At 45.7% G+C, this 18305-nt stretch overlaps 1 protein-coding gene across 2 annotated transcripts in view; it reads right to left on the bottom strand.

Annotated features, from left to right (window-relative positions):
* ADCY8 (adenylate cyclase 8) overlaps nt 1-18305 on the bottom strand; it is a 139458-nt gene that overhangs the window by 82433 nt on the left and 38720 nt on the right. For both annotated transcript variants that reach the window (XM_056854245.1, XM_056854247.1), the window contains exons 2-4: nt 11572-11721; nt 5719-5849; nt 2421-2532 (exon numbers count right to left, since the gene is read on the bottom strand). In XM_056854245.1, coding sequence (XP_056710223.1) covers nt 2421-2532; nt 5719-5849; nt 11572-11721 — 393 coding nt within the window. The remainder of the gene's footprint in view (nt 1-2420; nt 2533-5718; nt 5850-11571; nt 11722-18305) is intronic.

Genomic DNA, 18305 nt, shown 5'->3' with positions numbered 1-18305 from the left:
CTTTAACTTTAGTCCCTTTAACGAGATGCCGGGGATTGAACCTCGGACCTTCTGCATGGCAAGCGGATGCTCTACCACTGAGCCATGGTTTCTCCTTAAGTTTCCCATCTCCCGTGCAAACAGGGGTAACTGACGAAATTCATTCCCAACTAATTGTGAGACATTTGAGTCTATCATCAGGGGTAGAAAAATCTATTTTTCATCTTCCCAAGAGGAATTAAGAAAGTCCTTAGATGTGAATCATCAGCAATTATCAGGTTGGTCTATGGAAAAGGAAAAGGGAAACCACAGGGTTGCATGCAAACAACAAAAGATTATTTGTTCCCTAGACAAAAAGGGAGATGCATAATCCATGGCACAATAGGATACAGATATGCAGCATAGAATAGGAAAAGCCTTATAGTTCATGTAGTCCAACAACCTGCTCAGGGTGTGTGTGTTAAGTGCCATCAGGTCACTTCAGACTCATGGCGACCATATGTATCAAAGTCTTCAAAATCTCCTATCTTTGACACCCTTGCTCAGATCTTGCAAACTGAGGTCCGTGGCTTCCTTTACAGAGTCAATCCATCTCTTGTTGGGTCTTCTTCTTTTCCTGCTGCCCTCAACTTTTCCTAACATGACTGTCTTTTCCAGTGACTCTTGTTTTCTCATAATGTGACCAAAATACAATATCCTCAGTTTAGTCATTTTAGCTTCTTGGGTCAGTTCAGGCTTGGATTGATCTAGAACCCACGGTTGGTTGGTTTGGCAGTCCACGGTATCCATAACACTCTCCTCCAACACCACATTTGAAAACCCTATGATGAGACAATCCTGCTCAGGGTAGGAAATGCAAATCTCGACCATCCCCAACAGCCACTGGCTGATGACCTCCAGTGAGGGAGAGCCTACATACTCCATAGGTAATTGGTTCCATTGTTGGACTACAAGGGAAGTTTCTCTTCCCTCCCATAACTTAAGGACTGAAATATACCATCCGGTAACTACAGATCATTAAATATAGTCTTGCCCACCCCCAGAAGATGAGAGAACAACTCTTTGCCCTCTTCCATGTGGCAGCAAAACCAAAGGCAGGCCACCAATGGAGAGGGGCCATGGCTCAGTGGTGGAGCATCTGCTTGGCATGCAGAAGGTCCCAGGTTCAATCCCAGGCATCTCTAGTTAAAAGGACCAGACATGAGTTGTTGTTAAAGACCTCTGCCTGAGAACCTGACTGTGATGGACCAGTGGTCTAATTCAGCATAAGGCAGCCTCATTCAATGTTCAATCATGCACGGCGCATGTTCAATCATGCATGTTCAATCATGCACGCCGCTATAAATCTACCAGTTATGATGTCCAGCTGGTACTGTAACTGTGTGCTGAGTCACATCACACAGGTTTTAGCCTGCATTCATTCTGGGGAGTCACACACTCTGCCGAAAATAACCACTGCTCTAGGGTAAAGGTAGTCCCCTGTGCAAGCACCGGGTCATTCCTGACCCATGGGGTGATGTCACATCCCGACGCTTACTAGGCAGACTAAGTTTATGGGGTGGTTTGCCAGTGCCTTCCCCAGTTGTTTTCCCTTTACCCCCCAGCAAGCTGGGTGCTCATTTTACCGACCTCGGAAGGATGGAAGGCTGAGCCAACTACCTGAAACTGACTTCTGTCAGGATCGAACTCAGGTCGTGAGCAGAGCTTGGACTGCAGTACTACAGCTTACCACTCTGCACCACGAGGCTCCTTAAAATCCATTTAATCAACTGAAAATCAAAAATCCCAACGGTGAGTATAAAACTGCTAGTGTGGTGTCAGGCAGGCCAGCCAGGCGAGGAGGTGGAAAGCAGGACCAAAATGGAACAAGGTGGACTAAAAAAATGTTTCACTATGAGTATTGATGGTTGTCTAACTGGGTGATAAAACTAAGTGGTTGTGATCCTGCAAACCATTACATGCACTGGTTCTTGTAGGTTATCCGGGCTGTACATGCACCTCAGTAAGAGTGTCGCCTCCCCATAATATTTTTCCTCCCTGCTCTTCTCCTGAATTATTTTCATTGTGTAGATCCTGCCAAGCAAAATGAGCCGAACTTCTGACTGAACAGCCGCCACCAACAAATTGTCCCTGTTGACAGCTTACTAGGCAGACTCTGTTTGCGGGGTGGTTTGCCATTGCCTTCCCCAGTCATCTGTACTTTACCCTCAGCAAGCTGGATACTCATTTTACCGGCCTCGGAAGGATGGAAGGCTGAGTCCACCTTGAGCCGGCTACCTGAAACTGACTCCCGTCGGGACTGAACTCAGGTTGTGAATAGAGCTTGGACTGCAGTACTGCAGCTTACCACTCGGCGCCACGGGGTTCTATTAACCACTGCTCAACCACAACATTATGTTCTCTTTTGGACATGCAGAAAATGACTAGGCGACTCGACTCACGTGCGCGAGGCGATCAAACCTGGCAAAGAGTTCATTCAGCATCCGGACCAACTCTTGGGCCGATAATGTTGTGGACAAGTTCGTGAACCCTTTCACGTCTGCAAAAAGAATACTGGAGACACAAGGGGAAAAGGAATTGTTACCTCAGATTGCTATAGATGACTACAACATAATCACGTAGATTGGTACAATCAACGCAAACACTCAGTGCTATACACCAAAGTAGGGCCACAGCTAGGTTTGCCAAGCTCCAGGCTCGTCTGGAGAGATCTTCCAGAATTACAACTGATCTCCAGATGACAGAAATCAGTTTCCCCTGAAGGAAATGGCTGCTTTGGAAGGTGACTCTGTGGCTTCACATCCCTACTGAGTTCCCTCCCCACCGTCAAATCTCCATGCATTTCCCAACTACGGTTGCCAGCTTTGTGTTGGGAAATACCTGTAGATTTTGGGGGTGGAGCCTGAGGAGGGCGGGGTTGCGATGAAGCCAGGCGATCTCCCACTATTACAGCTGATCTCCAGGTGACAGCGATCAGTTCCCTTGGAGAAAAGGGCCCTTTGGCCATTGGACACTATGGCATTGAAGTCCCTCCCCTCCCCAAACTCCGCCCTCCTCAGGCTCCGACCCAAAAACCACCAGATATTTCCCAACCCGGAGCTGGCAACCCTATCCATAAAGAGGGTTCTAGCTGATGCCAGGTGGGCTACCCGAAGTGTGTGTGTGTATATTGGGGGGAGACAACTGATGGAGGGGCCATCTGAGGACCTCAAGCAGCACATGGGAGGGCATGCTCCTTCATGAAATGTTCTCATTCTTTCAACCAGACTCAATAAAAAGCCACGTCTGGGCTAAATCCAAGTCACAGGAGTGAAGGAAAATCTATTCAAACTCAATAGAAGCGGGGTGGGGGGAGCTTATTTACTTCATCGGCCCTTATTTACTTCGCTGGCAAAGCTTTGTTTTACAGTACTGGGCCAGGTTTTTCCCACGTACCTTATTAAGGCAAGCCTCATTTTTCACCTGCTTCAGCAACAGCCATTTGATTACCTGCAATGTTTTGTTTTGTGAGCAACTGGAAAAACAGCCCTTAAGAGCTCGGTTGTGATGCCCAGGGCAAGATGATCGGGATAATGGGACATCTCGGGAATAAGAATGAATTACACGAAGGCAGGGCACAGCCAAAAGATGCCATTCTGTGTTTATAACTGCCTATGGGCTCATTTGAAACAATACCATTTTCTCCAGGGGAACTGATCTCTATCGGCTGGCGGATCAGTTGTGAAAGCGGGAGATCTCCAGCTAGTACCTGGAGGTTGGCAACCCTATAGGGCTTGACGAAGGAACCTCTTGGCCAGTGCACAGTATGTGGCATAGGGTTGCCAGGTTCCTCTTTGCCACTGGTGGGAGGTTTTTGGGGCAGAGCTTAGGAGAGGGACTTCAATGCCATAGAGTCCAATTGCCAAAGCGGCCATTTTCTCCAGGTGAACTGATCTCTATTGGCTGGAGATCAGTTGTAATAGCGGGAGCCATGGCTCAGTGGTAGAGCATCTGCTTGGCATGCAGAAGGTCCCAGGTTCAATCCCTGGCATCTCCAGTTAAAGGGACTGGGCAAGTAGGTGATGCAAAAGACCTCTGCTTGAGACCCTGGAGAGCCGCTGCCGGTCTGAGTAGACAATGCTGACTTTGATGGACCAAGGGTCTGATTCAGGATAAGGCAGCTTCATGTGTTCATGTGCCCTTCTGCCCCAGAAGAATGCTGCCTCAGGTTTGGTGAGTCACATTTAGAACATTTTGTTTTCATCTCTTTAAGCTGATGTATTTTTTTAATGCTAGTGACACTTCTGTTAGTCTGTTGTCATTGCTGTAGAGTTCTGTTGGTTTTTAAGGCTTTTTGAGTGCCTGATCGCCAGTGATAAGGGTTGTCAGGTCCCTCTTCAACACTGGCAGAAGGTTTTTGGGGCAGAGCCTGAGGAGGTTGAGGTTTGGGGAGGGGAAGGACTTCAATGCCATAGAGTCCAATTGTCAAAGCGGCCATTTTCTCCAGGGGAACTCATCTGTATCGGCTGGAGATCAGTTGTAAAAACAGGAGATCTCCAGGTAGTACCTGGAGGTTGGCAACCCTACCAGTGATCACAATGTTGTGCTCCACCTGGGTTACAATTTGTAAAGAGGCGGGATATAAACACTTTTAAGAAATGCAAATGCATGAGATGTGCAGGTCTGGTGCAAGGATATCCTGAAATCACCTTGCCAATCGGAGGAGCTGAGCTGGTAGGAGACCCTAGTTGCCAAGCACTGGTTGCCAGATAGCCTCCAAGAGGTGCCATCTTCACCCAAGAGAATGGGCGGCTCTTGTATCCTCGTGACATCTTTGATGCACAGACGGGAGCCAGGAAGGATCAGAACCATAGAAAAGTGTTTTGGAAATGGTTAACCACCATTCTTCTTTTAACTTTCATTTTGCAGTAACTGCTGAGTTTTCTTTAGGGTTCCCAACTCCATCTTAGAAAATTCCTGGAGTTTGGAGAAGGTACCTAGGGACGGTGGAGGCTGGAGAGGAGAGGGAACTCAACTATGTCATTCTAGGACTTCTGCTTCTCCTAAACTCTATGGTTTATCATAAACTCTGCCTTCTGAAGTTGCCATTTCCTTCAGGGAGAACTCTAGCTACCACCTTGAGGTTGGTAACCCCGTGATGTAGTGTTTTGGAGGCTGACTGCTTGTTGCTGAATAAACAGAATTCCTGTTAAAATAACTATTGCTGGGGGTACTCAGGCTTTGGGAAGGAACACTTAGTGGTCGCTGGGGTAACAAAAACAGTTGCCACCTCTTGTATTTTGCTGCCTGTCTATGTAGAAGAGCCAGCACTGCCTGCATCAGAAAGATAACAGCCTAATCCTAATCATATTTACTTGGAAGTAAGTCCCATTAATTCCAGTGGGACGCACTAGGATTGCAACCAGAGTGGAATCTGTGATAAATTGGCATACCATTAGTCATAGGAGTGGGGGATGGGGGAGAAACATCAGTTCCCAGCTTCCATGAAAAAAAGCAAGCAGAATCTGAATCCTGGTGACAACGGAGAGGTCGTCAAAGTCTCATGATCAATTAGACGAAAATTGCACGAAATGCTCACTGGCTAATGGGGAGGAACGAAAGAAACATCTTCCAGACATTGCAAATCAGTGATTGATGAACTGATCAAAAGATGGCACAGAAGACCCCGTCGCTGATATGCAGCAGACGAGGAGATCGTTAAAAGTAGAAGTAAAAAAAAAATCTGAAAAGCAAACTCACCTGACATTCTCATAGCGGTGAATATAGATCTTGTGGAACTGATGCTGCAAGTGCTCGTCCTCCACGTTCGTCATGTCGTTAATCATTTCGAGCACGACAAATCGAGGTAACACGGAAAGAACCAGCCGCTCCTGGAAGAAAGCCAGAGAGAAGGAGGAGGGTGTGTGGCTAGGCTTACCATATGCCCACTTGTGGTGGTAGATTTTCTGCTGCCCACCACCACTACCCACCACCACTCAGCTGGGTGGCTGGAGTAGGGTTGCTAACCTCCATGTACTTGGAGAAAGAAAGGCTCAGTGCTGTATGGATAATGGAAGGAATCCAGACAGCACTCACACAATATATATTAAAGTACTAATTTATAAAGGTGAAGGAAGGTGCAAAAGCGAACAATATATACAACAAGGTAATAAGCAGATACACATATAGATATCAATAGCAGTCCAGCAGCAAAAAAGGTCAATGTATAAATATCCTGGGAGTCAGGTAAGTGCACTTGTCCACTTTGAGACCTACATGAATTTCTTCTGGTCCTATGAGACTGTGTTTTTTCCTTGCACTTTATTGATACAGATAGCTGATGAAGCCATGAGCGAAACGTGATTTGGATCTAGACAACACGTCCTAACAGCTTCCCTCCGTGGCTCCTGCCTGGGACTCTGCTTTCCAGCAACTTACAACATCTAAAGAAGTCCATATTTGAGTATAAAAATTTTCTTACCTGTTACTCAGGACACTCAGGAATTGACGTTGACTTACCTGACTCCCAGGATATTTATACATTGACCTTTTTTGCTGCTGGACTGCTATTGATATCTATATGTGTATCTGGTTATTACCTTGTTGTATATATTGTTCACTTTTGCACCTTCCGTCACCTTTATAAATTAGTACTTTAATATATATTGTGTGAGTGCTGTCTGGATTCCTTCCAACCTCCATGTACTAGCTGGAGATCTCCTGCTATTACAACTGATCTCCAGCCAATGAGGATCAGTTCGCCTGGAGAAAATGGCTGCTTTGGCCATTGGACTCTATGGCATTGAAACCCTTCCTCTCTCTAAACCCCAACCTCCTCAGGCTCCACCCCCAAAACCACCTGCCAATGGCGAAGAGGAACCTGGCAACCCTAATCGTTGCACAAATGACACTGAAAAAATGCATGCATAATGTGGGGGAAACGTAGTGCGAAGAAACTGAAAATCACATGAAAATAAAGAATTACCAGTTTGGTTTGCACCAAGGAAATGCATTGTAATTATATCAGAATATAAAGAAACATATTTACGTAATCACACACACAAAAAATCAAAGAGGTGGAAACTTGATTTAAATCAGTAATGTAAACCGGTTGTTAGTGCCTGCGATTTAAACTGATGATCTAAATTGCTTCGATTCAAATCAATCTGCCCTAAACACGACGAGGACCAGGCTGTAAGTCTCTTTGAAAACACTCCCACCCATCTTAGAAACCATCTGACATATTCCATCTATGGTACAGGGGTGATGCTATTTCACCCTCTGTCTTCAGCAACCTGACGAGAGTCTGTTCGGGAGATGATTAAAGATGTGAGGGCAAGGGAAAGAGGGCCGCGGCAGCTCTTTTAATCTGCTTATCACCCAATTTCAGAGGATGCCTTGAGGAACGGGATAAGAGGAGCTCAAGGGACGCTTGCAGGCACGCTGAAATCAAACAACCCTCAGTAGGGGTGAATGAAGTGAAGGACACACAAGCCGTGGAGCTTCTTGTCCTGATGAACAAGCACAGAATAATAAAAAAAAGGTCGCACCTTTCTTAGAGCTGAGCTCTATCTGTTCGCTGGGCTTTTTTGTAATGATTTTCGTATTCTGCACGTCTCCTGTTTGCCAGTCGCAAGCAGGGAGCTGATTTGTCAAGGAATTTTTCCTCTGTTTGTTGATACCTGTTCATCAGGTTGACTCACCTAATCATATATTCTGTTAGTCAACTGTGGCCCCATCTGCGGATACTTAAATCCATGAAACTGGGCCACGTTGACAGAAGGAAGGTGTCTCTCCAAACTTGGGGGACCCTAACAATGTAGTACGGCATGATCAACTTTTTGCACATGCACAATCTCACACCATCCAATTAGCAATAATCCCCCACCCCGGTTCTGCGTGCACCACTTAGCAGGCAACTGTTTAAATAGTCAGTTCAACCAGTGATACATAAATGCTGCTTTTTTTAAAAAAAAATCCTACCACTTGTTCATCTAAGTAGTCAGTGACATTTATGGTTGCCAGTCTGTTTGGATTGGCAGCGTTTCTGTGCATGCATATTTGAAAAAAAAAATGTTGAGTGGGTGTTCTACTTGTTCATAACCAAATCAAACAACCCCAGTGATGTCTCTCATCTGATTCTAATTGTCGAACACAGTAAGTTTATTTTATTTTATTTATTTATTCTTTAATTTCTAACCTTCCCACCCCCACCCCCCCCGGCCGAAGCTGGGCTCAGGGCAGCTTACATCATCAAATATAATCCATATCTCAATACAATAAAACCATAAAATCTATCTACAATTATTAAAATCACATTCCAACAGATAAACAATTTCAAAGGCATAAACAGGTGGCTTAATAAAAGGAGGAGGAGGAGAAAGAGTAGTAGTAGTAGAAGTTTTTTATATGCCAACTTTCTCTACCGCTTAAGGAAGAATCAAAGTGGCTTACAATCGCCTTCCCTTCCTCTCCCCACAACAGACACTCTGTGAGGTAGGTGGGGCTGAGAGAGTTTGGAGGGAACTATGCCTACCTAGCCCAAGGTCACTCAGCTGGCTTCATGTGAAGGAGTGGGGAAACCAACTTGGTTCATCAGCTTAGAGTCGGCTGCTCATGTAAAGGAGTGGGGAATCCAACCCGGTTCTCCAGATTAGAGTCCGCCACTCTTAACCACTAGACCACGCTGGCAAGGAGACTGATCTTCAAGCCGTCAGTAGAAAAGCTTCACAAATATATTGGCTGCAATGCACAGAGGCTTGTAACCAGTCTGGGATCTAATAAACAGGGGAAGCTATGAATTAGCACTGCATGTACCAAAAAAAAAAAAAAAAGATCCACAATGTGAGAAATATGCAAATTATAAATTTCTAAATTAGATTACGAGGCATACTTTTTTTTTTACAAAAAAAGTTGATCATGTTCACTTACATAATGAAAAGTATTGATTTGACAGATTCAGTGTGGCAAGTCTGTTTTCTGGTATCCCCCCCCCCCACCAAGTACCTACATTTCACAACATGGGGTCGGGTTTTGGGAAGGGAGGGACTTCAGTGCCATAGAGTCCAATTGCCAACGCAGCCATTTTCTCCAGGTGAACTGATCTCTATTGGCTGGAGATCAGTTGTAATAGCAGGAGATCTCCAGCCACCAGGTTGGAAACCCTACGTACAACTGATTTTTTTTTGTCTTTCTACATGCATTGACAGTGGGTAGCCGTGTTAGTCTGTTTGCAGTAGTCAAAAAGGGCAAGAGTCCAGTAGCACCTTAAAGACTAACAAAAATATTTTCTGGTAGGGTATGAGCTTCTGAAGAAGTGAGCTGTGGCTCACGAAAGCTCATACCCTACCAGAAAATATTTTTGTTAGTCTTTAAGGTGCTACTGGACTCTTGCCCTTTTTGACTACATGCATTGAGTACTTTTCATGTTATGTTCAATGCATGCCCACCTGAACGTGTGATTGAAAGTTCCACGTTCATGCAGGTACTAGTCCTCGGTTTTATTGATAATGTGAAACCCCTTTCACTCTTGCTTACAAGCAGGAGTATGTACATCCATTAGGGTTGCCAACCTCCCGGTGCTAGCTGGAGATCTCCTGCTATTACAACTGATCTCCAGCCGATAGAGATCAGTTCACCTGGAGAAAATGGCCTCTTTGGCAATTGGACTCTATGGCATTGAAGTCCCTCCCCTCCCCAACACCCACCCTCCTCAGGTTCCACCCAAAAAACCTCCCGCTGCTGGCCAAGAGGGACCTGGCAACCCTAACATCTATGCAAGATATATATGTATTTACTGTAATGTATGAACAGGCCTTAAAGGTTTCATGGGTGGGGGGTAGGGTTGTCAGGTCCCCTCTCTCCTCCGGTGGAAGGCTATGGGGCTGAGGGCGGGATTGCGCATGCGTGTCACTTCCGGTTGATAATACTCTTAGTTTGAGTGGTAAAGCGGCCCTTTACCACTCAAACTAAGAGTTTGAGTGATATAAGGCCCCTCACGAAATGGCACTTCCGGTTGTAAATGCAGTGCGTACTCGCACGCGCACGTTTGCCCGCCGACCCTCAGGTGGTTGGCGGGCAGAGGGGTGAATTGCTGGGGGTTTGCCCGCCACCACTGAGCACCTGGCAACCCTAGTGGGGGGAGCTGCAGACAGAGAAACCAGGTGGCTCTTCAGACTTTCCAACATGTATTTGAAACCAGAGCTCTTAGTCATTGGGGATTTTTTCCCCTTTTAAATATAGGAATACATCTAAAATTCTCTTACTCCTCCAAATGTCTCTCCATTGCAGCCTAAGATTAAAAAATGCTTCCCGGCATGAAGGGATAAATATTGCATTCCCACATCTAAGCATCTGAAGAAACTCTCTTTTCCCTGTTTGGGCTTCTTGTGACTTGTAAATAAGCATTTTCAAAGCAAATGCTATTGCTGTTCGATCCCATCCCTCGTTAAATGCATAATGTTATTTCTTTCCTGCTAGGCTGCTGCTGCTGGGAACTGCAGATATAATTTTTCGGCCTCAATTTCTCTGAGTAAAAGGCAAGGGGCATATCGGGCACACTTTGTTAACAATGTGCATAGAACTTTCCCATCGACTGCTTGCCTGAATAGCAATTTCTCCCTCCCTGGTGACCAGTTTCATGAACAGAGATAAGCAGTATGGCTTGGATTCTGTGAACCATGAACAGAGTGAGGTCATGGATCTAAGGATGCCAGCCTCCAGGTGGGAACTGGGGATCCCCCAAAATTGCAGGTCATCTCCAGACTGCAGAGATCAGTTGCCTTGGAGAAAACGGATGCTTTGGAGAGTGGACTCTATGTCATTGTACCCCAGTGAGGTCCCTATCCTCCCCAGGCTCCACTTCCAAATATCTAGCAGTTTCCCAACCGGGATCTGGCAACCCTACCCCCCCCCCCCCAAGTGAGCATGTAAACATGGCCTTATGAGATGTTCTGGCTCAGGAGGACTTCCAGTGTCTCCAGCCCCAAATCCTTGTTTCAGTTTGGCTGCTCCCTTTTATTTCCATGCCTCTCTTTGTTTCCCTGCACCAGATATGTTCCCTATTATGTACTCATTGTGTCCACTTTGGCGTGTATCCTATCACCGAGCACAGCAAAACTGGAAGCATTCCTCCCAAAGAAAGGGCTCTTTCTCCGGCAGAAGAGCCACTTCTGTTCATGGAAAGTTCCCAGCTCTGCTGAATAAGGAGGTAGGCTGCACGCCATTGCTTGCACGATCAATCGGCGTCATGCAATGTACAGGTCAAGGATGAATTAAAATGGACAATTGCCTGTGCACTATGCCAGCAAAAAAAGCAGAGAAACAAAACCATTGGGCACAAAACTAACAAACGATGGTGGAAAGTGCCGTCAAGTCGCAGCCAACGTAGGGTTTTCAAGACAAGAGAAATTCAGATGTGGTTTGCCATTGCCTACCTCTGCCTAGCAACCATCGGCTTCCTCGGTGGTCCTCTATCCAAATACTAATCATGGTTGACCTGCTTAGCTTCCGAGATTGGGCTAGCTTGAGCCATTCAGGTCAGAGTAATATCAATGGATAGTTAACTATAACATGGTTTGATGGGAAGCAAGCTCTTGTGACTCACCACCTTACCTGTCTCTGGTTTTCGGTTTCCAGCCTCAGCCGCGCTTCCACACATCTTCGGGTTTCTAAGAAGGCTTGGCGTTGGGCTCGGTCCGATAGGTAGCTAATGAAGATTCCAGCGGTGTTCATGCACATAAATATAACCGCTTGAGCTGCTATCTGGAAGAAACGAGGAGAGAGGGAATATAAATCAAATGGTCAAGTAGCTGAAACGTCTTGCTTCGTGTCCAGTAAAAGAACATAAGAAAGGCCATGCTGGATCAGACCAAGGCCCATCAAGTCCAGCAGTCTGTTCACACAGTGGCTAAACAGGTGCCTCTAGGAAGCCCCCAAACAAGACGACTGCAGCAGCATTGTCCTGCCTGTGTTTCACAGCACCTCATATAATAGGCATGCTCCTCTGATCCTGGAAAGAATAGGCATGCATCATGACTAGTATTCATTTTTACTAGTAGCCATGAACATGTCCCTCTTCAAACCTTCCAAGTTGGCAGCCATCAGTCTTTTCCAGTGCATCTTGCCTTCTCCTATTGTGCTAGGTTGTTAAAAGACCTAAACTGATTCCTCATCATAAGAACATATGAAAAGCCATGCTGGAGCAGACCAAGGCCCATCAAGTCCAGCAGTCTGGTCACACAGCGGCCGAACAGGTGCCTCTAGGAAGCCCACAAACAAGACAACTGCAGCAGCATTGTCCCATTTGTATCCCAAAGCATCTAATATAATAGGCATGCTCCTCGGATCCTGAAGAGAATAGGTATGCATCATGAATAGTATCCATTTTTACTAGTAGCCATGGATAGCCCTCTCCTCCATGAACATGTCCATTCCCCTCTTCAAGCCTTCTAAGTTGATAGCCATCACCACATTCTGGGGCAGGGAGTTCCACAATTTAACTATGCATTGTGTGAAGAAATACTTCAGTTTACCTGTTTTGAATCCTCACCCTCCAGCTTCAACAGATGACCACGCGTTCTAGCATTATGAGATAAGGAGAAAAGCTTCTCCCTGTCCACTCTCTCCATACCATGCATAATTTTATAGACCTCTATCATGTCTTCCCTTAACCACCTTCTTTTCAAGCTAAACAGCCTTAAACACCTTAGAGATCAACAGGATTTTGAGGGTATATATTCTGCCTTCTGACTGGGATATACGGACTCGGAGATCTCTGTTCCTACTTGTGTCTGACTAAAGGAGCTTTGACTCTTGAAAGCTTATACCCTGGAAATCTTATACCCTGGTCTCTAAGATGCTCCTGGACTCAGATCAAGCTGTTCTACTGCAGACCAACACGGCGACCCTCTAAAACTATCATCGAAACATATGATACCCCCCCTCTGTCTGGAGGATGGAAAATGTGGGAGTTGTGGGCATTAAACTCTCACGCAACCACAAATGATATTTTCAAAAGCTGAGTCACAGGGCTGGAATGGTTAGAAGCATTATTAGTCATATCTGTCTATCTGTCTATATATATAGCAGAACTTCTTTTGAAACAAGCAACGATGCTTCACATTTTCATGTAACAGGAGAACTAAAGAGCCTGTAATTTTCAACTGGTATTTGTCATTTTTATTATTCTTATTGTCACAGTCAGATTTTTTTTTCAGAAGTCAACATTTCACATTGATAGGTTGAACACATGAAGCTGCCTTCTACTGAATCAGACCCTTGGTCCATCAAAGTCAGTATTGTCTACTCAGACTGGCAGTGGCTCTCCAGGGTCTCAGGCAGGGGTCTTTCTCATCACCTATTTGCCTGATCCCTTTAACTGGAGATGCCGGGGATTGAACCTGGGACCTTCTGCATGCCAAGCAGATGCTCTAACACTGAGCCACAGCCCCTCCCCTTTGATTTTTTCCCCCTTGACTTTGTTCCTATGATGGCTTCTTTTTCCTGGATTTATTTTCAAGTTGTGCTTAGAGCTGGACACATTTCACCATTGGAAGCAAGTACGGGAAAGCCACAGTTATCATTATCAACTGCAAATATACTCGTTGCTAGTTGTTATAGAGTCACAGTGAAGCTTTAAAGTGTGTGTGGAGGGGCAATACCTGGGGATATTTAAGATTCACAGAGTCCAAGTAGATTTTTAGTGGTCAAGAATGTTGTCCTTCCAAAAATCTAAGGGAGGCATGTTTAATAGCCCAAGGTCACCCAGCTAGCTTCATGTGGAGGAGTGGGGAATCTAACCCAGTTCTCCAGATTAGAATCCGCCACTCATGTGGAGGAGTGGGGAAACCAACCCGGTTCTCCAGATTAGAGTCCGCAGCTCATGTATAGGAGTGGGGAATCAAACCCGGTTCTCCCCCGCTCTTAACCACTACTCCATGCTGGCACCTTCCATCTATTTCTTTGGACCTCGGAGAGTTCTGCACAATGACTAATTTTTAATACTAAAAAAAGTAAATAGCAATTATCTGTGTGGGCATCGAGCAAGAAAATGCCCAACAGCAGGGCAGAGAAGACAATGAGAGATAAAGCCTGAAGATGACAAGGGAAAACCTTCAGAATCACACCACAGCAGATTACTATTACATCATCTCCCCTTCGAGTAGCACAGAGCAGCATACACAGTGTCCACTATCACTTCATCACAACAGCCCTGTGAGGAGGCTGAGGATGAGAGAGCAAGAGCCTAAGCCACAGACAGCCTGTCAGCTTAGGGTAGGCAATTACCTGCTCCAAGCCCCAATTTCCCACCCAAAAGAACTGAGGAGAGGAAGAAAAATGGCTCCCATAAAATGACACTCTAGGAATTTCTCATATTCTTTATGGTAAAGACCATAGAGACTAGGTGAAACAATAAGGTTGCCAGCCATGGCTTGGCAACTGGCAGACGTCCAGGGGAGTGGGGACATGGGGGGCACCGTTTATGATGGCATGATGTCATTTCCAGAGAAAACACCTTTCTTGATGCCCACCAAGTGTTTTAGGAAGTGGGTGGGGGCCGGTGGGGCTTTTGCCCAGTAAGGATTCTGATTGCCCGTTGGAGATTTGACTGGCTGTGCAGATTTTTTAAAAATGTTGCTTTGGCTGCAGCTGCCACCACAGCACAAGGATCTTCACTGTACTGCTGAAGGTGAGCTGCGGCAGCCATTTTGTGGCAGCCATTTTGTTGCTGCACCCACCATGCCATGACAGAATTCCAAATGTGCCCGCAGGCTCCAAAGGGTTTGGGGACCCCTGGCCTAGAAGCTAAATGGTTGCCTTCCAAAATGGCGTCACTTCATGCTTCCACAAAAAATCTCTTTCTCACAACCCCCACCCCCAATTTCCTTAGGCATTTCCAGTCTGACAATTTCTACAAAATTTCCACACTGCCAGACCTCACCGTAGGGTTGCCAGGTGTCTCTTCGCCGCTGGTCGGAGGTTTTTGGGGCCAAGCCTGAGGAGGGCAGGGTTTGGGGAGGAGAGGGACTTCAATGCCATAGAGTCCCATGGCCAAAGCAGCCATTTTGTCCAGGCGAACTGATCTCTATTGGCTGGAGATCAGTTGTAATAGCAGGAGATCTCCAGCTAGTACCTGGAGGTTGGCAACCCTTACTCACCATCTCACCCTTCTCCCCCACCCCGCACCACCCCGGATTTACTCCCCGTGAGTGCAAGCTCTTTAAACAGATATAAAGCACACAAGATGAAATCACAAAATGGTTTGCTTTAATGCTTGAGGGACCCTTGGGGGGATAAAAAAAAAATACCGTGCAATTTTTAAAGACAAAAGGGAACCGAACAAAGAGAAACTGCTCTCTCAGCACTGAGATTATTCTGTTTTATAGCTCAGGTTTATACACTCCTCATTAAATCTAAACGCAATTCATCAACTTGCCTCCCCGAAACGGCGTAGCTGCATGGCCCCTCCTGCCTCCCCCGCATCCTAAATGGGTAAAATAAACATTAATTTGCTCCTTTCCCCCTAATTTACTGCTGTCACAGAGGCATGGAGATGTAGAAGATATAAATAGCTCTTTATTGCGGTATGTCTGAGACTTCGCTCTCCAGCTGAACTGGGACATTTATCATGGATTCATCGGAACAGAACGAAGATAAAGTATGTTTTAAAGCTGGGAATCATTGATTTCACCCAGGGTAGATCCAGTGTAATCTCCCTCCTCCTGAGCCAAGAAAGGGTACAGATCTGTCTGGGGTGAAGGAAGCCAGAAATGGACAAGAGTATCGCTGAAACTGTGTGTGAAGTGTAGCCTTACTTGTGTGTATGTCAAGTGCCATCAAGTCGCTTCTGACTCATGGTGACCCTATGAATCAATGTCCTCCAAAGCGTCCTATCGTCAACAGCCTTGATCAGGTCTTGCAAACTGAGGGCCGTGGCTTCCTTTATTGAGTCAATCCATCTCTTGTTGGGTCTTCCTCTTTTCCTGCTGCCCTCAACTATCCCTAGCATAGAATCATAGAATCATAGAGTTGGAAGGGACCACCAGGGTCATCTAGTCCAACCCCCTGCACAATGCAGGACATTCGCAACTACCTCCCCCCACACACCCCTAGTGACCATAAGATGGCCAAGATGCCCTCCCTCTCATCATCTGCCTAAGGTCACAGAATCAGCATTGCTGACAGATGGCCATTTAACCTCTTCTTAAAAACCTCCAGGGAAGGAGAGCTCACCACCTCCCGAGGAAGCCTGTTCCACTGAGGAACCTCTCTGACTGTTAGAAAATTCTTCCTAATGTCTAGATGGAAACTCTTTTGATTTAATTTCAACCTATTGGTTCTGGTCTGACCTTCTGGGGCAACAGAAAACAACTCGGCTCCATCCTCTATATGACAGCCCTTCAAGTATGATTGTCTTTTCAAGCATAATTGTCGTTTCCAGTGACTCTTGTCTTCTCATAATGTGACCAAAGTACGACAGCCTCAGTTTAGTCATTTTAGCTTCTAGGGTGAGTTCAGGCTTGATTTGATCTATAACCCACTGATTTGGTTTTTTTGGCAGTCCAGGGTATCCGTAATCCTCTCCTCCAACACCACATTCCAAAGAAATCTATTTTCTTCCTATCAGCTTTCTTCACTGTCCAGCTTTCACACCCATACATAGTAATAGGGAATACGATGGCATGAATTAACTTTATCTTGGTGGCCAGTGACACTTTCTTCCTATCAGACTTCTTTATTCAGGGAATTTTGGGGCCATCTCTCCAGAGTGGGGCTTAGGGTTACCAGTCCCCTGAAGCACCTACACCCTGCCACTTGTTTCCCTCTGCTGCTTGGAGTGATGGTGGGGAATTTTTCACAACTGGAAGAAACCTCAAAGTGATGTCATGCCTCTCTAAGAATCGCTAGAAGCTCTATGGTAACACCACAGAGTTTTTGGAGATTCCTAGAGAGGTGAGGTGTCACTTCCTTTCATGCTTATTGATGTTATACACATCCTGAGAAGCTTGATATCCTATACAAGGTGTGAGCTGGCAAGCAACCATGTTTTAACATACATGGACTAAATATTTCTACGTAGAGCCACACAAAACAAAAAGCGTTTTTATATCGTGTATCTTGTATAACGTGTATATAGATGTCAGGATGTGAATTATAAAATTGTTTTATGTATGACCACCGAGAAAGGCCTATATAAGGCTGAAATGCATTTGGTCATTTTATGTATTGACATCAACTGAGTATGTGTTGTTAATATTTATGCTTTTATGAGAGCGAGGGCAGATCATGAGAGGGAGGGCACCTTGGCCATCTTCTGGGCATGGAGTATGGGTCACTAGGGGTGTGGGAAGGAGGTAGTTTGGAATTTCCTGCATTGTGCAGGGGGTTAGACTAGATGACACTGTGAGGTAGGTGGGGCTGAGAGAGCTCTGAGAGAGCTGTGACTAGCCAAAGGTCACCCAGTTGGATTTGTGTGTAGGAGTGGGAAAACAAATCCAGTACACCAGATCAGCCTCTGCCGCTCATGTGGAGGAGTGGGGAATCGAACCTGGTTCTCCAGATTAGAGTCCACAGCTCCAAACCACTGCTCTTAACCACTACACCACTGGCTAATGGCTTTGTCCTGTATTCTGTTTGCAATTGTTTTGAAAGAGCCCACTGCTTTTGATTACTGAAAGAGATTTTTTGTTGTTTTCTAGCTTCCTCATATGCACAGTATTATGGAGGATCTCACTCTTTCTCCCTGCCAAGCACATCTAAATGCCTTGGCCCGCTTTCGGGTAGAGCATTGGTGGCTATTGTGAGAAAGACCACCAGACGCAAATGAGAACAGAGATAGTATCCATTTTGCAGGTGCATGAGAAGAGACACCTGTCTGAATGCCCTGTCCTCCCCCATTCTCCTGTCTGCTTTTTGCCATAACCATGTTGAATATTCCAATTGAGACAAAAAATATGCCTCATTTTCATACTTTTCCAGGGATCAGAATGCTGTGAAAATATACTGTAGGAAAGTTCAACTTTCTCTCTAGGTAGGGAACAGAATTTTGAAACATATGTCACGTAGACATACTACCCTTTTAGAAGAAGAAGAAGAAGAAGAAGAAGAAGAAGAAGAAGAAGAAGAAGAAGAAGAAGAAGAAGAAGAAGAAGAAGACGACTCAAACTGGCTTACAATCACCTTCCCTTCCACTCCCCATAACAGGCACCCTGTGAGGTAGATGGGGCTGAGAGAGCTCTAACAGAGCTGTGACTACCCCAAGGTCACCCAGTTGGCTTCGTGTGTAGGAGTGGGGAAACCAACCCACTTCACCAGATTAGCCTCCACTGCTCATGTGGAGGAGTGGG

Source organism: Euleptes europaea, chromosome 8 (genome assembly GCF_029931775.1).
Source record: "Euleptes europaea isolate rEulEur1 chromosome 8, rEulEur1.hap1, whole genome shotgun sequence".
In the NCBI taxonomy this organism is placed as follows: Eukaryota; Metazoa; Chordata; class Lepidosauria; order Squamata; family Sphaerodactylidae; genus Euleptes; species Euleptes europaea.
The sequence above is the reverse complement of the archived record's forward strand: the minus strand, read 5'-3'. Positions and strand labels throughout refer to the sequence as shown.